Here is a 20,691-nt window from a genome sequence, read left to right as displayed (position 1 = left end):
AATATAATTGAACAAATTAACACAATTTTTCTCAACCTTTTTTTTTATAGATCCTCTAGAGAGGCCATGCAGCTGAGCCGAGGATTGGCTAAATTAAGTTTGAAAACCCCTGTTAGTTTAATACTTTACTTGACTTGTGTTTTTGTTCTTCAGGATTTCCGCAAAGACAGAAAAATCATGAGCATGCACAAAAAGAAAATCTGAGTGCAAAATCATTCCAAATCTCCTCCTATTCTGTGCCTAATGTTTGAAGCCTGTCCATGAATGAGTGTAAGTTTGGTTGGAAGTCCGCTGGTCCTGCTTGGCACGCTATTGAGCTGCCAGTCTCTTTTGTAGAGGTTTCCTGTGAGCAGTCTTTGGGGCGCTTGGCAGCCAGCTGAGAAGCCGTTTACAGTGCATTGATCTCCGGAGGGACCCTTGCCCCAGCAGGGCTGATTTCATGGGAACTGAACTTGATAGTCTTCATTTAAATTGGCTTTGTTGCTGCAATGCCCAGTTTAATACTATTGCTCTCTCTTTCTATCTCTACACACCAGTGTTATTTTAGTATCACTGAGAAATAAGGATTCCACATAATGATAAAAGATGCTTAAGGTTAAAAGAGAGACACTGACCCACATGAGAAGAAAAGTTTAGTCTTCATACTGAGCTCCTCCTTGCTGATGTCAGTTCAATATTACTCTTTAGGAATACCATTCTCATTCTCTCTGCACACACCCACACACACCCACACACGCAGAGCCGTGAACGGGAACTGAACCCACATTTTCCTCCGTCTGACTCTTTAAACATTACATCATCTATCTTTATGGTTTAATTAGTTGCATGTTGTAGAGCTCTGCTTGTGAAGGGCACCCACTGCCTGTGTAAAATGCTGTTTAACCATTTTAAATGTATGTTTAAAATATAAAATATTCCAGCTGAGTCACATGGTCTAAAAGGAACGGGTGCTAAAATGTTTAAATTCCTTCATGATCTAAGTAGCTTCCTGCCTCATGTTGCCTTCCCTGTTGACAGATTTGAACCGTTATGCTTTTGTGCTTGACATGACAGCATGTTTGGTATTTCCTTTGAGTGACATGAAAGATTATTTAAAGAGCTGTAATGTTTGAGAGGGATACACTTAGCACTGGAATAATGTTAGAGCGTACACAACATGGAGGATGAAGCTCTCCTTTGGTTCCTCTGTGTTCTGACTGAGCCTGAAGAAGTCCCTGTCATCTGCAAGTCGACAAATGTGTTTTCTACACCTTGGCCTTGATAGTTTTTTCAAACTGAAAGTGAGAGCAAGGGCATGTCTGTACAAAATTTGAGTGAAGAAAACAAACACCCCCCCCCCCCCCCACCACCACCACCACCACCACCACCATGAGTAAATCATGCATCATTTTCCCTATCCCTTATAACTATCCCTTAAATTAAATATGTTTAATTAATTTAAACACATTTTTTTATCCTTATAATTATTTTATTGGCAGCCCTAGTTTTAAAAGAAATTACTTTGCATATAAATTTGTTAGGAAAAAAATTATTAAAACATTTAAAAGTACTCTAAAGGTGCAGTTACATTTACTGTTGCTTTGCTAAAGTCATAAGGGTTCTGTGTGTTCAGGAGAAAAAGGTCTTAAACACAAAAAAGTTCAAATTTTCCCATGCAAATTTTGCTCATATTCAAGTTAGTCACGCAAATTCACCTTGCTGGCCAGCAGAAAGCTTCTTGGTTTGAAAGTGACTTCTATGAGACGTGTTATTTGCTCGGTGAAACCAGAGTTGACCAACTCTTAGATGTTTAAACCAGAAATAAAAGGGTGTTATTCTTTCCAATATTATCACATTCTCAAAAGAATGTCTGGATTCTGACCCGTGAAATTTCACAGAGCAATAGTAAATGTGACCGCACAAGAAGATATTGTCATTATTATACACATAATATTTTCCTTATACAGTCTACTACGGTAAATAGATTTGTTTTTATGCAAAAAAGTATGTTAGTCATATAAACACTCTTGTTCCTGGTCAGCAAATCATCATATTTAAGGGGACCTTGCTCTGCTCTACTACAGTATAATGTCTTTTAAGTTTCATTAAAGTTGAATGCAGCATTGCAGACATTCAAGACCAGTCCTGTCTGTTACAGCATTGCTATATTTGTCAGCCTTTACATCTTAAACACATGCAATGCACACACGCACACAGTCATAGATGTGTTTAGACCTGAAAGAGGTCAAAGTTCAACACACCAAAGATATATGCCTTGAGTCCAGGATTATAGTTTGACCTCTGCCCTCTCGAAGTCATTACTCTTTTTCATCATATGTTTTCCGTTAGCTTTGCTTCTCTCCATCCTTTTCAAGCATCCAGCATTTCATCAACCTTTCCTGGACTTTTGATACTGTGTTTTCTTTTCTTGCCTGAATGCTTTATCTTAAGTAAATGCTAGCATTATTAGGACTGACTTCTGGGAATTCATAACCTTTTGAAATGCCTACATGTCCAAGACATACAGCATATTCCCATATCATATGGTGCTGTACATTGTCAGACAATCCCCCCCCCCCCCCCCCCCCCCCCCCCCCCGCGAAGATTCCCGATCGGGGGAGGAAAACATGTTTGCTTCAAAAGTTTGGATTTCTGTGTAGTAAGCAATATGTGTTTGCTTTCTCATGACATAAGGACGTTAAGAGGTCAAACAACGCTTGCTACTCTTTCCAATATTATCACACTCTTGTGAGGAGGCTTCAGGGAACATCCTCCACTGGTTCCAGCCTGTTTACATAGCCATTATTTTTGTGCTGCGCTCATTACACCAGAAGATGAAGATCTCGTGCTTTATTTGTCACAGTCTGCACTCCCACATTTTCCATTAATGTACATCACCCCTTCTTTTTTGACAGGAGACGTTAGTTGATATATGTAAATTGCTCACTGCAGGTGAGGTGTCTGTGTGGATGAGTAAGGCCAGAAAACATATTTTACACACATATATGACCACAGGCGCAAGCTGCCAATGTGCGGTCAGGTTGAACGCAAATACACAAACAATGCCAAGATGACCTCTTGTAACATTATCTAATAATAACAGCAGTATAACATAAACTTGATTACATAAGACATTACCAACTCACACTGTAAAAATTGTTGTTTCAACTTAAAAAAGTAAGAGATGCCTTAAAACTTTAAGTTTAGTCAACTTGAAATGTGAAGTTGTACTATGTGACAACTTGGATATTTGAGTTGACTAAACCTAAAATTTGAAGGCAGCATGAACACTTACTTTTTTTAAGTTGAAACAACATATTGTTTTTTACAGTGCAGAAGGCGACAGAGGCATAAATAGTAAAAGAAGATTTGTAGAATCCCTACAAAGGCACATGGTTCATATTTTGACAATATTATTGGTTAAGAGAATGTGACTTTTTCATGCAACACATCTGCGAAACAGTTTTAAAAAGTTTTAAGTGTCTGCAGCTCAATGGGCTACATATATAATACATATATTATTTAACTTTATTACAATTGATTGTCTCAGTGGTTTGATTTACACTGTGCAGTCCAGTAACTTCCCATTAAACAGTTCATTTATCTGTAACAGATAGCTGAATAATTGCATGCAAAGAAAGACTAAACGTACCCAGATATTACGTTTTTTGCTTTCAGAACCATTGCCATTCACCCTGTATTAAGACACAAGGACATCATAGAGGAATTTGTTATAAGATGAGGGGGTGAGTGAGTTTAGACATGCAGGTCTGTGATGATTTCATGTTTTGGATTAACACATTAATTAAATTATAATTTTGAGGAATTCCATTCTGGACAATAAAATCTTAAGAACAATGAGATGTAACCCATACAATCTATGATTGATTGCATTACCTCTGAGACATTACATCAAACAAAACAAGACACACTGGCCTTTTCAGACATTTACTCATGTTTTACAAGTTATTTTACTTCTTGATGGTATGAAGGGAAAAATGTTCAGCCCCCTGCTTAAAGTGGGATAAGACTATGCTGTAATGGAAGAGGAATGCAATGGCAAGGTCATGTATTTAGCTTATTATATTGTATAAAAGCCTAGAACTTTAAAAAAGGGGATAGACAAAAGCATTTTATTTAGTTCAGAAAGAACAAGCTTTCTAGATGTCCACCATGGCGCTGAGTTTTTGGAGAATGTTACCACACTCTCGTACTGTGTTTCTGGCCGTCATGAATCAAACCGTGGCACCACCGAACACATTAGTCACAGATCTGATGACACAAGCACCAGGGCTGTAATCAGTGTTTCAAAAACACACACCAAGGAGACTTTCTGGTCTGTAAGCCACCCGTCTACACAGACACCCTCTCTTTTGGGGCTACAGCATATGTGTTGGCTTTGCCCCTTCAAAGTGTTACTGGAAATGTTGCAATGTGTGTGAGTGTGTGTGTGTGTGTGTGTTTGGAGATGACTTATTTCCTGTGATGTGTATTCCTTCAAACAATGCAGCACCATAGCCGCCAATAGAAATGATAGAAATCATTGTAACACTTTACAAAAAGGTCTCATTTGTTAACATTAGATAATGATTTAACTAACAATGAGAAATATATTTTTACAGCATTAATTAACTTTTGTTAATGTTAGTTAATCTTCACGTTAGTTCACAGTGCATTTTCAAATACAACTTTAGCCTCCGGTTTAGACGAGGTTTAAGCTAGTCCCAGACTAAAATGCACGTTTGAGCCGTTTTAACTGAAATATCTTAAAATATGTCCGTGCCATTGTTCTGTCTCAAGATGCTTTTTCTAAGTCACGTTTATAAAAGCTACTTAAATGTCATAATTGAACTTATAAATGTTACTGAAATCAGAAACATGACTGTTTGTATGACAACCAAAAACCTCATACTACAACGGTTTTATTAAATCTCCTCTAGAGACATTGATTTTGATCTGATTCGGTCTAGGCATTTGAGGGACTTTGGGAAGGAAGGCAGTAACTTTTTGATGTCTCAGCTATTTAGTCAGCTATTGTGAAGTAGTCAACTCAACAGCCAGATGAATAACAGTAGCCTACTACTGTAACAAACCTGAGCAACTGGAAATATGAAAAAGATTGTGAACGTGCGAATTACAATATAATTTATATTATTAAAAGGCTATATTTTATGCTAAAATGTATTTAATATAGCGTTTAACAAGAAAGTGCTTAAAAACAGTTGTATGAAACCGTGTATGTCTCCCTCTGCAGGACATTTAACAGTAGTGACTTTCCACATAAGAAGCTTTAGATACAAATCTCACATACAATTGCGTATACGTTTCCCATTTATATGCAAGCCAGAGAACAGTAAATGTAAATATGAAAATTATTTTTATATTAAAAAGATGCTAAAATGTTAATGTAACAAATTAATTCTGGCCAATAATTACAGTCAATGTACTAAAACAAAAAAACACACAAAGAAATAATGAGTTCAAAGAGTTCAGTTAAGTTTTATTAAAAGCCAAGCAAACATTATAATACTGAAACAGATAACCCTGTTTTCTCCATTTTGTACAAATCACAGTTGTTCAAAAATATTACAAACGATTCAGTAAAACGTTTTCTTTTTTCTTTTCTTTTTTTTTCCTTTTTTTTTCTTTTTTGCAACAGCAGCAAAAACATTCTGATTTTGTATATTAAAAGCCCTTAGTAGTGTTTATGGTGTATGTGTGTGTGTGTGCTTTTCTGGTTCAGAACAAGGACAATAATTACAGAATCAGAAACTTTTAGGACAGGAACAATAATTAATCAAACCAAGAAGTTAAAAAGAAAACCACAAAGTGCAAAACAGCTTTAAATAGTCACAGATTTGAAAGAGGAAGAGAGGTCAAGGGAAGGGTCAGCCGAACACCTATACCCCACCTCAAGAAGACAGTTCACCTCACCACACAATTGGAAAGAGAGACAGCGTCTGCCAAAGGGAATGCAAGAGCTCCACTATAACTGACAGACGTTGTTCAGAGAAGTAATACGGCCCTTTTGTTGAAACCAAACACAGAAACTAACAAGGGCTTGAAGTGGTCTCTGCCTATGACCTGAGGTCAGATTATTAATTTTACAAGCATTAAGATGTGGTTAACTGTTCCAGTTTAATACAAAATGTGAGAGTTTTCAGTAAAAAACAAAACAAAAATCAGAGACAATCACAGCAAATACTGCTGTCTGGTATTAGTATGTTACAAAAATACACTCAAACCAAAATCATATTCCAAAGAGCATATTGTGTAACATATCACATATCCCCCTGCCCTACATTAATTTATACAAAACAAAAACAAAACAAAACAAAACTTCTGCTGACTGTAGAGGGCGCAAGTGTGCCTCTGACTTTGTTAATGTGCAAGTGTTTACGTTCACTCTCATCCAAACCAGTATGATCACTGCTCACAAGCACGATTTCCATTCAGCTCAGCACAACCAAAGATGGATAAAAACACCCAAAATGAGTGTGTTTGTGTGTGTGTGTGTGTGTGGGGGGGGGGGGGGGGGGGGGGTCAATATTGTATCAATATTTGATACAAATATTTCACAGCACTCGAAGAACAGAGGGTATTGCTACATGCTGGCCACAGGCATGCAGAAGGAGCAATACAGTGGTCTACTGGCTGTCAGCTGAAATGTGTGTGTGTGTGTGTGTACTACAATTACCTTATTCAAAACTAAAGGCAGTGACCTCTCTTCAGAAAGAAGTTTTTTTTTTTTTTTTTTTAATTAAAGGCACAGTAACACAAGAATAGACCACAATTATCAAGCGCGCTCATTTTTCTTATAAACTACTGGGTTTCTTTGCTGTACTGCTAATAAATAAACAGAACTACTGTATAATGTGTTGTTAATGAGCATGATAAACATTTAGTCTAAATGATCTGTGAGAGTTCTGGATGGACTTTTGCAATCAGGGCTAGTTTCTCTTTCATCAAGACAAAAGTGCATGATAATTCCTTAGTAATGAAAGCTACAGTTATTTATAATTACATACAAGTTAGCGCTTAGACCATTCCCATGCACATCTTACCTGTAAACGTGCACCGATAAATACTGTACAGTGTCACTCAGTCAAGACTATTGTTAAATTGAAAGTAAATCGACAAAGAACATTGTCTGTATCAAATTTGAAGCTAAAGTGCATATTTAACAAGCAGTTTTACTGTTAGCAGGGATCTTTCATTTTGTTAGCCACTGTATAGGGCCTGAACCAATCTCTCACTTTAAAGGCACAGTTCACCCAAAAAGCAACATTCTGTCATGTCGGTCCAAACTTTTTTCTTCTGTGGAACAGAAAATATGTTTAGTTTTGTCAATACAATGAAGTTGAGCTATTCTGGATGTCACTGACTTTCATTATACAGACAAAACAGCTGAAACAGGAGTAAATGACAGAATTTGCATTTGGGCTGAACAATCCCTTTACAGGCAAATTTACTATTTATATGACATCAACTAAACCTCTTAATTATTACAAAAAAACATACATCACATGTCCTCGAAGTCAAAGTTAACGAAGGCATATTTGATTAAAGCACAAGGTACAAAGACTTTGAGCAACCGACATAAAAATCTTATAGCAAGTATGAGGGATCAAAAAAGAACATAATACGTAAGGAGCACCGTTTAATGGAAGAAACCGTTCTATGCTACAAAATGTTTTAAAAAGCAACAGTCAATGCCATGCACATCAAAGGCAGACCAAATATGAAATAAAAAAAAGTGCAAAAGCAAATAGTCAAAAGAACAAAAAAAGTGCTAACAAGCCCGAAATCACCACCGCCAACGATGCTTTCAATCCCAATAACCATGCCGATGTTTGTAGTGTTCTCGAAGCGCTCATCTGGGGTGATGTTTTTTAACTTCAAGGGGCAGACAGAAAAGCTGTGATCATAATTCCTCGCAGAGCCAGTCTGCAAATACACAGTAAGGTCATACATTCATTGTTTTACTAATTATAAAGCCTTTAGGCATAGTGGAATCTCTAAACATTCATTTATTTGTCTGCCCCAATAAATACTGCACAAGTGGCGTTACTAGAAGGTAAACGCAAAGTTTCTCGGGGGAACGCAAACATTTTGCGAGCGAACGCTACGTTTCCCAGGGGAACGCAAAACATTTGCGAGTGAACGCAAAAGCATTGCCATATTTTTTTTCTTCACCATGTCCCTTTAGGGGCTCTAGTAATGCCACTGGAACAGCCTTCCAATCAACCAATCAGATTTGAGGGACAAGTTTACAGTTTACGTCAAGCTTAGACTTGCAACCAGGGTTAGGTGCTTCTACATCAGTGTTATTCACCAATCATTCCCCTCTGATTTTAGGGATAAGTTATGGGTAGGGTTAGGGATAGTGTTAGGACTATTTTTTTGGACTGGAATGTTGTTCCAGGATCAACAATATGTCTGTCTTGGCAAAATCACGGTGACCTTACTGGGATGAACCTATAATAGTTCCCTTACAGGTGAATGTCAAAACGCTAGCATATAGATGGTAAGCGACTGCTCTCTGTTTTCCCTCTTCTTTTGTAATTTATTTGTAATCTGCGTGTCTATTTTTGTAGCTGTTGATGATTTTCAGCTCGTCTGGTGTGAAAAGCAGGGTGCAGCCTTGAGGAAGCAAACCCAGAAAGCCAGAAATAGAAAAAGGGTTGCATGGAAAACTTAAAATGTCTCCGATTTCTCATTCACTCCCAAAGTAGCTAATAACACTTTTGTTAAAAAGGCACGAAACAGGCAAAACAAACATGCTTCACCGAGAAATACTTGAATGTAGAAGGGAAAGTGTAACATGGTCATAGGCACTCATGTTTTCAGATGGAAGGGAGTCGAGAAAGATTCTAGCAAACAAGGATGCTAATGACGCTTCACGTTGCACATCTGAAAGCAGGAACCAAACTGGCAGTTTAACACACAAAACCTGTTAGTTTCCATGAAGAAAAAGCTTGACATTTTAAAAGCTTTTCGATCAAAAAAGGATGATACACTTTTGATTTACAGCTTATGTCGGGATATTTTGTTAAGATTGTCAAAACAGGTAAACTTGTGTAAAGGGACGGTCACACTACAATTTCCGTTCCGTTCACTTCCATTCATACTGATGTGAATGCTGGAGACCGGAAATTGAAGGTTTTGCGTTTCACTGCTTCCCAAAATTCAAATTTGGTGAACTCTGACCTGCCAAGTTGTATTGCGTGAATGCCTGTGAACAACAACGAATTAAAAGAACAAAAACTTTAAATCTGCAGGTTTGCTGCGTTGCATGAAAGTGAGTAGATTGTATATTTTTACATTTTAGATTTTAGAGTTATACGTTGGTGACGTATCAAAACGGTTGTAGTGACAGAAGAAATTGTGCGTGCTCAAACTCAAGTATGACCGTCCCTTAAAGAGATAATGTGTTAGTGGTTGAAAGCTGTGACATTTAGCAGGCGCCGATTTTATCTGCATGTGTAAAGTGCGAAGTGAAGCGTCACATTGCAACGCATCAAACACTACAGGAAGTGGATCGATAGTTTCTCCCTCAGTTTGGCTAACTGCAGAGGTAGAGGAGCAGAGGAATAACAGAGTGGAGCGGCGACGGAATAAGAAACAGCGCAACTTAAATAAAGGCTTTTTATATTTTTTTTCTACATTCTCGAGTGCCTTGGCCTCATGTTTTTTGCAGCGCAACGTACTTTTTGGTTCACCAATAGCCAAGAATGAATTAGTGCTACAAAAACGAGTGTATTTCACAAGGATGTGAAGATCTGACCCAGAATTGACAAACAAATGAGTAGCTAATACTTTCTAAAGCAGGGTAAACTCAGAAGGCATGGGCGCCCCCCAGTGGTGGAGGTGAAAGGCAAGCAAGTTGAAGAGCTTGCTAGTGGTCATATCACAAAACTCAATCGAACAGAATGTCATCTAACAGCTGTGACTGTTAATACTCTCCTGGCAGTGGTAAAAATAGCCCTAATTTCTTAGTTTACTTGCTGTCAAGTTTTCATTTCAGCAGATTTTGGTAAGGCGTTTGTGTTTGAATGACTTGCCTGTCTGTCTTTGGTGCTGTCCTAGAGCCTTTTTGTGAGCGACAGACCTGAACTACCCACACTTTCTGTTCTATTACATGAACAAAGTTAGTGACAGGACAAGTTATCTGAAAAATAGTTCTTCAGTAGGCAACACAATTGGTATTCAGAGCCAATATGGGGCTATGGAAGATCCAAAATGGAGAATTTTTTTACTGATAATGTAGGCGGGGGCAATTACCACCCCTTTCTTTTAACAACCACAACAACAACAACAACAACAACAACAACAACAAAAATGTATATATCCCTGCCGCCATTTTAGTTGCTAGTTGTATTCAAAGCTAAGCTATGTTTCAGCTTGTAGGCATTGGACATGACGGTTTTCCCAGAAATAGGTCTCACAGAGAAAAGCTCAACACAGCAGCACCATGCAGCATCCGTGTGCCCGGGCGCCAGCGCTCAGACGGTGTGCTGGTGTGAGTGTGCGTGTGTGTGTGTGTGTGTGTGTGTGGTCTTGTATAATAATAACAGTCTTAAGAGGCGAAAGCAGGTCACTGCAATGATGCCGTTCCCTATGTGATGCTCCGACAAGACCTGTTGCATTCGCACAGCAGAACACGTAACATTGAGAGTGAGAAAGATTTAAGACTTTCTTCAAGCCTTCTCCCGTTTAATGAAACACACGCTCTGAGCTCTTGTGGCCGGCATCTTGCTAAGGCCCGGCACGGGGAGGGAAGACAAAAGCTCAGAGGCAAAGAGGCCCCCCAGCTTCCAGCAGTCGGGACGGACGCACTGAAGCAAAAACAGGGCTCCCCAGGCTTGGCTACATGCGTCTGGACTGAAATGAGGGTGAGGGGTATTGGGGTTTTGAATGGATGGATGGAGGCAGACCCTCAGGAAATGTGGGGTGCTGAAGAGGATGGATGTCTCCAGAAGCACCAGCCCCGTTTGGTGTGCTGCTTGCGTAGAATCTCTTCCTCGCGCTCTCGCTCTTTTTGAGAACGGAGGTAGCGGTCTTCCTCCTTCAGGAACCAAACAGGGGGCCAGCGATGCTTCTCAAAGTGTTTCTGATTTTCTGGAAGAACAAATGAGAAGATGAAAATTATTTTCTTGTCCAGTATCTGTGTCTTGTTTTTGTTTTCAGTAAAAATATCTAAATATCCTTGCAACAAGATACATTGAGAAGCAACATAGCTAGATACTATGTGTTGTATAGCTAAGACATAATTTAGCTAGGTTTATGGTTTTTGGTTTATGGCCATACATTTTTTTTATTTTGTATAAATTTATTGTTTATCTGTAAGTTTATTTTTCTTATCCCAGTGACAAATAGTTTTGTATTCATATACATCTTATGTAATAAATATTCTGATATTTTATTTTTGTTTACTCTGATACTGATAAAGAAAATAATGTAGAGTATAGTGCAGAGTACAGGACAAAAACTGACAGAATTCTTTTTTGTATTTTTTAAATACATACACTAGAATACACTATACATAAAAACCATATGTATTTGGGCAAAAGTGTGGGTTGGTATATTTTTTTAATGTTTCTAAAAAATAGTCTCTTATGCTCACCAAGATATTTATAATATAACTTTTTTTTCTATCTTAAAATAGAATAATCATTTATTGCAGTGATGGCAAAGCTGAATTTTCAGCATCATTACTATAGTCTTCAGTGCCATTTTAATATACTGATCTGGTGCTCAAGAAACATTTCTTATTATTATCAACGTAGAAAACGGTTGTGCTGCTTAATAGTTTTGTAGAAACTTTGATAATTTTTTTTCAGGATTCTTTGATGATCTTTTCGTTTTTTTGCATTGCCATTATAAAAGAAATTAAATAAAAAAAAATTTTTTTGCCGCTTACCAGGAGACATAGTCTTCATGTCTTTAGGGAACTTGCGACAAACGCTATTGTAGTTGGTGCAGATGTGATGCAGACACCAGGCAGAGAGCTGTTTGGCATTGTGGAACTACAGCAGACAGAAAACAGAGTTGGCAATTTGGCACAGTGGGATTTCTCTCATTGAAGCTCATTTGAAAAGCAAAGTGTGTTCATCCTTTGAACTAGAATAAAGTAGGCTGCTATGAATGAATGGTAATTCTGTAATGTGCTCCAGTGGTTATATTGACACTTCATTACTCAGTGTTCTTTACATTCTATTAAAGGCTTTGTTTGTTCATCTTTATTAATGTTACCTGAGCCATCTCCAGATAGGCCAGCACATGTCCATCAATGTCCACCCCTTTAACGGACAACAGCAACAGATCCTCAATGGCATGTTGCTCTGTAGACCATGGCAAAACACCACACAACAAGTGTTAATATGTCAGCCGTGAGGCTTAATGGTTAATAGTTTGACGGGGGGAAAAATACTCCATAACAACAAAATCGTCAACAGTGAAACATTTTTCACCTTCACCTTGAAAAAATAATACATGCTATCCCTATGTAAAATACATATACTAAGTATACTACAAATACATTTACATATTTATGTACTGAATATAAATACCCTGCAATTGTACTTTTAGTATAATAAATTGATATACTTAAAGGTGGGATCAGTAGTTTTTGAAATCTGCTGTTTGGATGTTAGTCAGTCTGACACAACAACAACAAATGTGTCAGCCAATCAGCATTAGGGGGCGTATGACGGTGGAGGAGAGAGTATGATCAAGAGGGAGATTTGAATTGAAGAAAGACTGCAGAAATAGAGATGAGACACAATACAAAAGAGAAAAGTTCAGAAGAAATCACTGGAAAATAAAGGGTTATGATCAGGAAAGAGCTTTAGGACCCACGTTAAAATTAGAAAAGCTTTCCAGCACTGGAGAGAGCTAAATGGGAAGGCCTGAAAACAGACGCAGACGTTGATTTGATTCGCTCCACACGTGAGTAACACTGGTTTTGAGTGTCATTGTGTCTGGAGCTGCTGTGCTGTTGGCAACTAACAAACAACTCTTGTTTGTAATTACTATTGTGTACTGTACGTTCATTTTTTGTGCTTCCTTGTCATTCGTTCATTATTGTTCAGCGTCATTGTTAGTGCACACGACTCGCTTGCAAGGGGTCGGGGTTCGAGACCGACTCAGAGCAGGGCTGGTATAATTGGATTGAGAGTTTTGGAGGCGGAGCAATGAAGAAGGGGTGTGTTTGTTTGGGTTGATTTCAAATATCAACACTGGCAAACAGCATATTTCAAAAACTACTGATCCAACCTTTAAAGTCTGCTAAATTCGAACAACTAATTTAGTAAGTAATGTATATTTGAAAGTATATTCTAAAGTATATTTGATTGTGCTAAAGTGGAACTATTGCAAATATACTTTAGGTACACTTTAAATATCTTGCATTTAAAGAATGATATTACAGAGATCATCCTATCCCTACTAATAGTGATATTAAAACATATTTTCGACTTAATATTAATAAATGTGCATTGTGCAATAAAGAAGTACTCCAAAAAAGTGTATAATATTTACATCACCAAGTCTCAAGCGATATGTCAGTAAATATGTTAATGGATTTGTATTATACCTAATATGAAAAAAAATATATATTTTAAATACATTTTGGTATAGGTTTTTTTCACTAGGTATTGTTTAGCTGTAGATAATATTTATGTCAGTAAATATGTTAATGGATTTGTAGTATACAATCTTCAGTTCAACCCACTCATTTTCTAAAGGGTTCAGGTCAGGGAACTGGGACAGCCATGGCAGAAGCTTTATTTTGTGCTCATTGACACATTTTTGAGTTGATTTTGAGTTTGTTTTGGATCATTGTCCTGATGGAAGATCCAACCACGGCCCATTATAAGATTTCTAGCAGAAGGCGTCAGGTTTTGATTTTTTTAACTTTTAATATTTGATAGAATCCACGATGCCATGTATCTGAACAAAACGTCCAGGACCTCCAGCAGAAAAATATGCCCACAACATTAAAGAGCCAACGGTATATAAAATTGTACACATGGGGTACTTTTTTCACTAGGTATTGTTTAGCTATTCTATTTATTTATTCACTTTTTCAAGTTTTTAATATTAACCAGCATTTTAGTGTTTGGCACATGCAAACAACAGAATCATGTCTTTGCAAATTCATGCTCAAAGAGTTGTGTGAAAAAAATCAAAGATATCAGATTTATTTTCCTCCCCAGGCCCATTAACCACAGCATTATACAGTGTTTTTTCAAGGTACACTGTCTGCCTTCAGGTAAACAGAGCCATTACCAAACCTACCTGTTAGAGCTACAAGGCGGGGAAGACAGAGGCGGTTAGCTAGTATTATGAGGTCCATTGGCTCCAGTTCAGGGCATGGTGTCAATACACCACAGTAGAGAAACTCCAGAACAGCTCTCATGCAGGCACAACTGGTGTTGGGGATTGACACCTGAAAATAGAAACAAAGAAAGAAAAAGATGTGTGGGTTAGCAAAAAAACACCCTAAATACTTCAAGTTCATGGTTATTAACAAAAGCCCACGTTGAGAAAAGTTTGTGGAAACAGATTTCATAACCCACGCTGAGGGATGTTTATTCATAGCTCATCTCCAGGACATGGAAACTCGGGAAGCAGATTGATCCAGGGATGAAACAATCTGCTCCACACCTCTCCCCTATTGAGACCTGCATGGTCCTGGCTGCTGACCATTAGAAGAGGCCTTCTTGTTGACATGGCAGGACCCGGAGTGGCCAAAAAAGCGGTAAGAAAGGGATGTATTTGTCCAGGAAGGCTAGTGGAGGAAAGGGCCTGGGAGAGCGATAGAAGGGCGAGGGCAGCGGCCACCCTAAGGGGTCTTTTATCCTTCAGGAGATTAAAGCACTGTGTGAAACCGTTGACAGTCTCAGCTTAAAGCTGTGGAAAAATAACTCTGTGGGCTTGTCGCTACGGGAAACCTGGCCTCTGCATAAATGATAGCCAACAAACTAGCCTACAGGAGAGACTGTCATCATATACGTAAACTGTGAACACAGGATATGCTTTACAGAAATAATACGCAACATTCAGTAAGTTTCAGCTCCTGTATACTGATATGGCAAATTTTGTCATCATATTTAAAATAGCCACTTGGTGCACCAATTTAAATTTAATTTATGGTGTTTCATTACCACTTAACTTTTTTTTTTTTAATTACTGTATTATTCTGCTTTTAGTGAATGGATGTACATCATGTCAGTACAAGCCCACACTACCTTTCAAAAGTTTGGGGTTAGTGAGATTTTTCTTTGAACTTTTATTCAACAAAGACACATTAAATTGATCAAAAGTTTTCATTATATATATTTTTTTTTATTTCAAATAAATGCTGTTCTTTTTAACTTTCGATTTATAAAAGAACCCTGAAAAAAGTTTCACAAAAATATTAAGCAGCACAGCTGTTTTCAACAACTATTTTAATAATGATAAATGTTTCTTGAGCAGCAAATCAGCAAATTAGAATGATTTCTGAAGGATCATGTGACACTGAAGACTAGAGAAATGATGCTGAATATTCAGCTTTGTCCTCACAGGAATAAATAACAATTTAAAACATATTAAAATAGAAAACTGCTATTTTAAATGATAATTATATTTAATTATATTATTATAATATAACATTTCACAATATTACTGTTTTTACTGTATTGTTGATCAAATCAAAGAGACTTCTTTCAAAAACATTTTAAAAATCTTACTGATCCAAACTTTTGAACAGCACTGCATTTCAAAAACTAATCTCTATTGTGGGACCACTTTGCTCATCCAGAAAGTTGCAATTTTGCCGCCATTGTACTATTGTGGTAGATTTAGCGGCATACATAACACTGGTGAGTTCCCTGGAGGCAACATGACATCATTTCTCATTTCACATCCAACACCATTCATAACCAAAATCACATACACCAAAAAAAGCAGAGAGCAAACAAAGGCATGCTTATTCTTTCAGCTCCAAGGAACAGGCAAGGAATTAAGGGAGAGCTTTCAGCAGGGACACAAAGAGGAAAGTGCCGGGCCTGTGAATCAATCCATGGCAACCTTCTCCTAATGCTGTCGTCATGCTCAGACTAAGCAGTTGTTCCTCTGTGAATTAAGACAGGATGGAGTGGATTTAATTGCCTCTGCAGTTACCCTGTTTGAGAACTGAACACTTATATGGCGCAGATGTTTGTAGCAACCTGGAAACCACCGGCACTTGTGTAGGGTTTGTCGTCTAAAAATAGTGCTCAACATGAGTAACATCTTAATGCTTCAAATAACATGTACATCCAATTAAGAAATGACAAGATGTGTCCACTTACTCTACACTGCACCGAGTTGTGAATTAAACAAGAACAAGTGCAAGACTCAAAATGCATCAAACCACAACTGTCAAAACAATATCTGTACTGCTTCCGCCACATGAGTAGGAGTTGGTGGGAACGGCAGCTGTAAGCTGACACAGATTCTATAGGTCAGAGATGGTACATTGGGGGGTAACAAGATGACACTCAGCGGTACTTCAGAAGCCTAGGGGTGCCCTTCACCTGTCTGTCTCAAAGCCAATTAACAGAATGTCAGTCTGAATATGACCTCTCATTATGGCTAAAGGGCAGACTTAAAAGACGCAGAGGAGACACAGTAAAACAACTTCCTGTTAAAACCCAAAGATAACAATGATGCAATGAGTGAATGGAAATTTTGTTTGCCTCAATCTTTCAAGTACAATCAAACAAACTCTATATATTTTGCAGACACAGGTGTAGGGGGGCACAGTATATAAATACCAATATCGGTTATCAGATTATACGATTTTAACACTAGTATTATAATAAGACTGTTAAAGGTGCATTCAGTGTAATTGTGTACAAAGAAATTGTGTACACTCACATGAGACTATTCTCATAATAGTGTTCTATAAAATGTGTTTTAATTATATATGGTGCGGGTCCCCCTTTTTATGTATTTTGCCGTGTTAAAATTACGTGATTCACTAAACGGACAATCACTGGCTGCCACCTCTGTAGACACGCTAGTAGCATAGCATAGTTTGGTGATGCGAAGAGTGAAAATTAGACAATGAAACACGCGCATGCTTTCTTTACCAGCGGAGACAATGGGAGAATCAGTACCTGTATGGCCAAAGATGCAGAAAAGGTCCAGAAGATTGAAAGACAGACAAAGATTTTATGATGCTGAAAATGCCCAAGAAGTTGCTTCTTTTTTGTTGGACAGATAAGGGAATGAATAATTCTGGACCTCTCTAAAACTCAGTGTAATTTACACAAAACAGTGATGATCCATGTCAATATATGGCAGTGCAGCGTCTAACAGTGTGGTATCGGTACTTTAAGTAGAAGAACAGCGATGTTAATGTTTGCTAAAGAACTACTGAATGCACCCTTAAATGTAATGTTTAACAAATTGCTAAATGAACATCCATTTTTCATACTGTACTTTATAATGTGATGCCTAAATTCACTCGTTTTTAGCGTTTTATTTTCAACCGATTTTAGCATGTAATTTAAATGAAATGGTGATTATTAAAATGAATAGTCTGTGTTTAATTTGTTCCTTGGAAGAATTGAAAAACAAACAAAAAATTAACCTACATAGAAACTACCTTGAGAAGAAAAAGAGGTCAAGACCCAGGGCAATGTGTGTTACGGAGGAAGTGGTCACCTATCAAAAACCACCAGACTCCTTCTCATCAACAAACAAAGCAGTGCCTGAAACCACAGTCTCCGCCTTCACTGTCTACATTTTCACTTCGTCTTTTTCTCACGGGGAAAATGTGACAGCTTCTCACATTTGAGCTTCCGCTCGGGCTTGTGCTAATCACACTCAGAAGTATGATATTGCTGAAAGGAATTCTGACACCTGAGCGTCTCCCATATGTTCAGACACTTCCTGCCTTAAAAAGCAGAGAAACAAAACAACAGAGAACAGTTCCTGAGACTCACATTGAGTTTCATGGGATGTAAACGTACAACATAAAATACCTATAAATAACATTCAGATGCAGAAGCAGTGCAGAAGTTGTATGGATTGTTAAAGTTGTCTTCAGTAATACGTATTCGCTGCCTAACCTCAAAAACCTTGAGACATATTTCTGAGCAGGGACTAGAATAGTGTCACCGTCATCCGCGTTATGCTTGCACGCTGTTTCGCACGTTGGTTATTATCTTTGTATGCATCTAATAAACCTCGTATTATCTCCATCATCGTCTTTCTTGAACTAAGGGTTACAAATAGTAAAGCTTACATGTGGTAGATCATTCAAGGATAACTCTTGATTTTGTGCGTCACAAACTGAGGCGCAACAATAATGTGCAGCTATACACAAGAAACATTTGAGCACAGACTCTTGAAAAATCCACTTACGGGTGGACGATCAGGCTTTACTCAACTGAATGACACTTTCTAAATATTTGCCACCCTGAGGTCTTGCAAGGGCTTTAAATTTGGTTATACAACATCTTCTGTACCGGCTGCCGTGCAGACAGTGACAAGGGCTCGCTCTATTCAAAACCTCATTCTAAAAATAGTACAGTGTTCACTACAGCCAGTCGCTACACTGCCAATGTGCCAGACCAGAGGAGATGAGGAACAAGCCATTTGGCTGCTCTTTGCCTCACATCATTACTGTAATGTATGGAACAGGCTTAATTTTCTTTAACATTTTGGAGCATTTCCAAAGCCCTGTGAACATTTCCAAAGCAATTGTTGCTTAAAGCCAAGAAATAGGCACCAGAGGAGGGACACTTTCAAGTGGAATGGTATGTATACAAAGAATCTGAAGAAAACTTGGAAACTTGGTTGCTTAAGTCAACGACCAAACAACCCATCTCCTTGTGAACTCCAGGTAAAATTTGCTCCTAATGATATCTCTAATCAAAACACATCAAAACTGCTTTAATTAAATGTGCACTGTGCACAAATAAGAGACAAAATAGAAATAACACTACCTCTGTACTTACTAATGGAACATATAGATGCTATTTCAGTGTCAACCAAAATAGACATCAAAGAGATACATTAAAAGAGATACTCCATAAAAAAATGTATTCTCTCATCATTCATTCACCCTTATGCCGTCCCAGATGTCCCACTCCCCAAGGAATCTATCCATTTGCATGGACTCACAGAGATGGATTATTTTTCTAAAAATCTTTTTGCTGTCAGAATAGAAAAGTAGACAGCATCCTATTTCCCACATCAGTTTGTACTTGTGCTGAAAATCTAGCTCCCTGTAATGCTTGTAATGTTATACAGGGCGATCCTGTTCACCGGCAGGCCTGGACAATTATAACCCAGCCTGTTGTCTCTCTACCTCGGGTGTTGGTCAGCTTGGTTCTGAGTTCCTGCCCTCAGAGAGCTTGTCTTTCTAGAACTTGAGCTGACAGATGGTAGCCCAAAGAAATCAGAGAGCGTGCACGGGATAGACCTGGAAAGAGTGTGCGGGTGAGATTGGCCTCAGAAAGGAATACAGCGAAACCTTATCTTTGACACCCGACTTAATAGTTTTGGATGAAAAATACATGAGCTAAACTTATGCCAAGCAGAAACTGTGTCAGATTAATTCCATAGAAAACAAGTGTAACTTTATCAAAAACTGTGTGGAATGGTTATCATGTGCTAATTTAACATGAAATTAATTTAAACATTGCTGAAAAATACACCTTAGAGTCCAATTAACTATGAAACACAGACTAAAACTTCCTTTACACGTGATGGTGCTGAGGAAGTGACTGCCTTTATTTCAGGAAGTGCCCAGTTTAACAGACTTCCTGTTACTGCAAACTATGCAATGCACCGAAACACACACAAAGATATGAGCTTGTTTTGGCAAGAGATTTTACATAATCTAAAGAGACAGTATCTCATGGATCATATCTTGATGGAGCCCCGCATATAACATGCGAACAAAAATATATATCGTGACAACAAATTAAGAATTGTTCTCTTGTTTTAGTAAATCATGGCCATGAATTAAGAATTTGTTCCCTCTTTTAGTAAATCATGGCCACATTGAACTAATTCGTTCCTTCGTTTTGATTTAACTAAAACGTGGCCATGATTTAGTAAAACGAGGGAACGAATTAGTATATTGTGCACAAGATTTACTTAAAACGAGTCGTGGGAATTGTCAATTCGTGGCCATGATATACTTATTTTTTTTCCACATATCATGTGCAGGGCTCCGTACATATCACATGGAAATGAAATAAGCAAAATACAAATGGAAAAAAAAAGTACCTGATCTACCTTGTCTAGGAAAATATGTCTACCATTTACTCTCTAAACCTTTTGATTTGGAAACTTATATTCACTACCGATCAATAGCATTTTTTTTTTTAAAGGAATTAATACTTTTATTTAGCAAGGACACATTAAATTGGAGAGTAAAGACATTGAATGTTACAAAAGATTTCTATGTCCTATAAATTCTGTTCTTTTCAACTTTCGATTCATCAAAGAATCCAGAAAAAAAAGTATCACTTTTCCACAAAAAAATAAAGCAGCATTATGTTCAAGATGTTTCTTGAGCACCAAATCAGCATATTACAATGATTTCTGACACTGCAGACTGGTGAAATGGCTGCTGAAAATTCAGCTTTGCCATCAGAGAAGTAAATTACATTTTAAAATATATTAAAATAGAAAGAAGTTATTTTAAATGGCAAAAATATT

The 20,691-nt window shown here is 37.7% G+C and overlaps 1 protein-coding gene across 8 annotated transcripts in view; it reads right to left on the bottom strand.

Annotated features, from left to right (window-relative positions):
- Nucleotides 1–5,467: 5,467 nt before the first annotated feature.
- The window catches only part of rhobtb4 (Rho related BTB domain containing 4), a 52,739-nt gene continuing 37,515 nt past the window's right edge, over nt 5,468–20,691 (bottom strand). For all 8 annotated transcript variants that reach the window (XM_084113510.1, XM_084113512.1, XM_084113511.1 and 5 more), the window contains 4 exons: nt 14,281–14,431; nt 12,235–12,323; nt 11,903–12,008; nt 5,468–11,100 (listed from right to left, as the gene is read on the bottom strand). In XM_084113510.1, the coding sequence (XP_083969636.1) occupies nt 10,919–11,100; nt 11,903–12,008; nt 12,235–12,323; nt 14,281–14,431 (528 nt within the window). In that variant the 3' untranslated portion in view covers nt 5,468–10,918. The remainder of the gene's footprint in view (nt 11,101–11,902; nt 12,009–12,234; nt 12,324–14,280; nt 14,432–20,691) is intronic.

The sequence above is a fragment of the Abramis brama genome, assembly GCF_963993115.1.
Source record: "Abramis brama genome assembly, chromosome: 5".
NCBI classification, from domain to species: domain Eukaryota; kingdom Metazoa; phylum Chordata; class Actinopteri; order Cypriniformes; family Leuciscidae; genus Abramis; species Abramis brama.
This window is presented reverse-complemented; position numbering and strand designations above follow the sequence as displayed.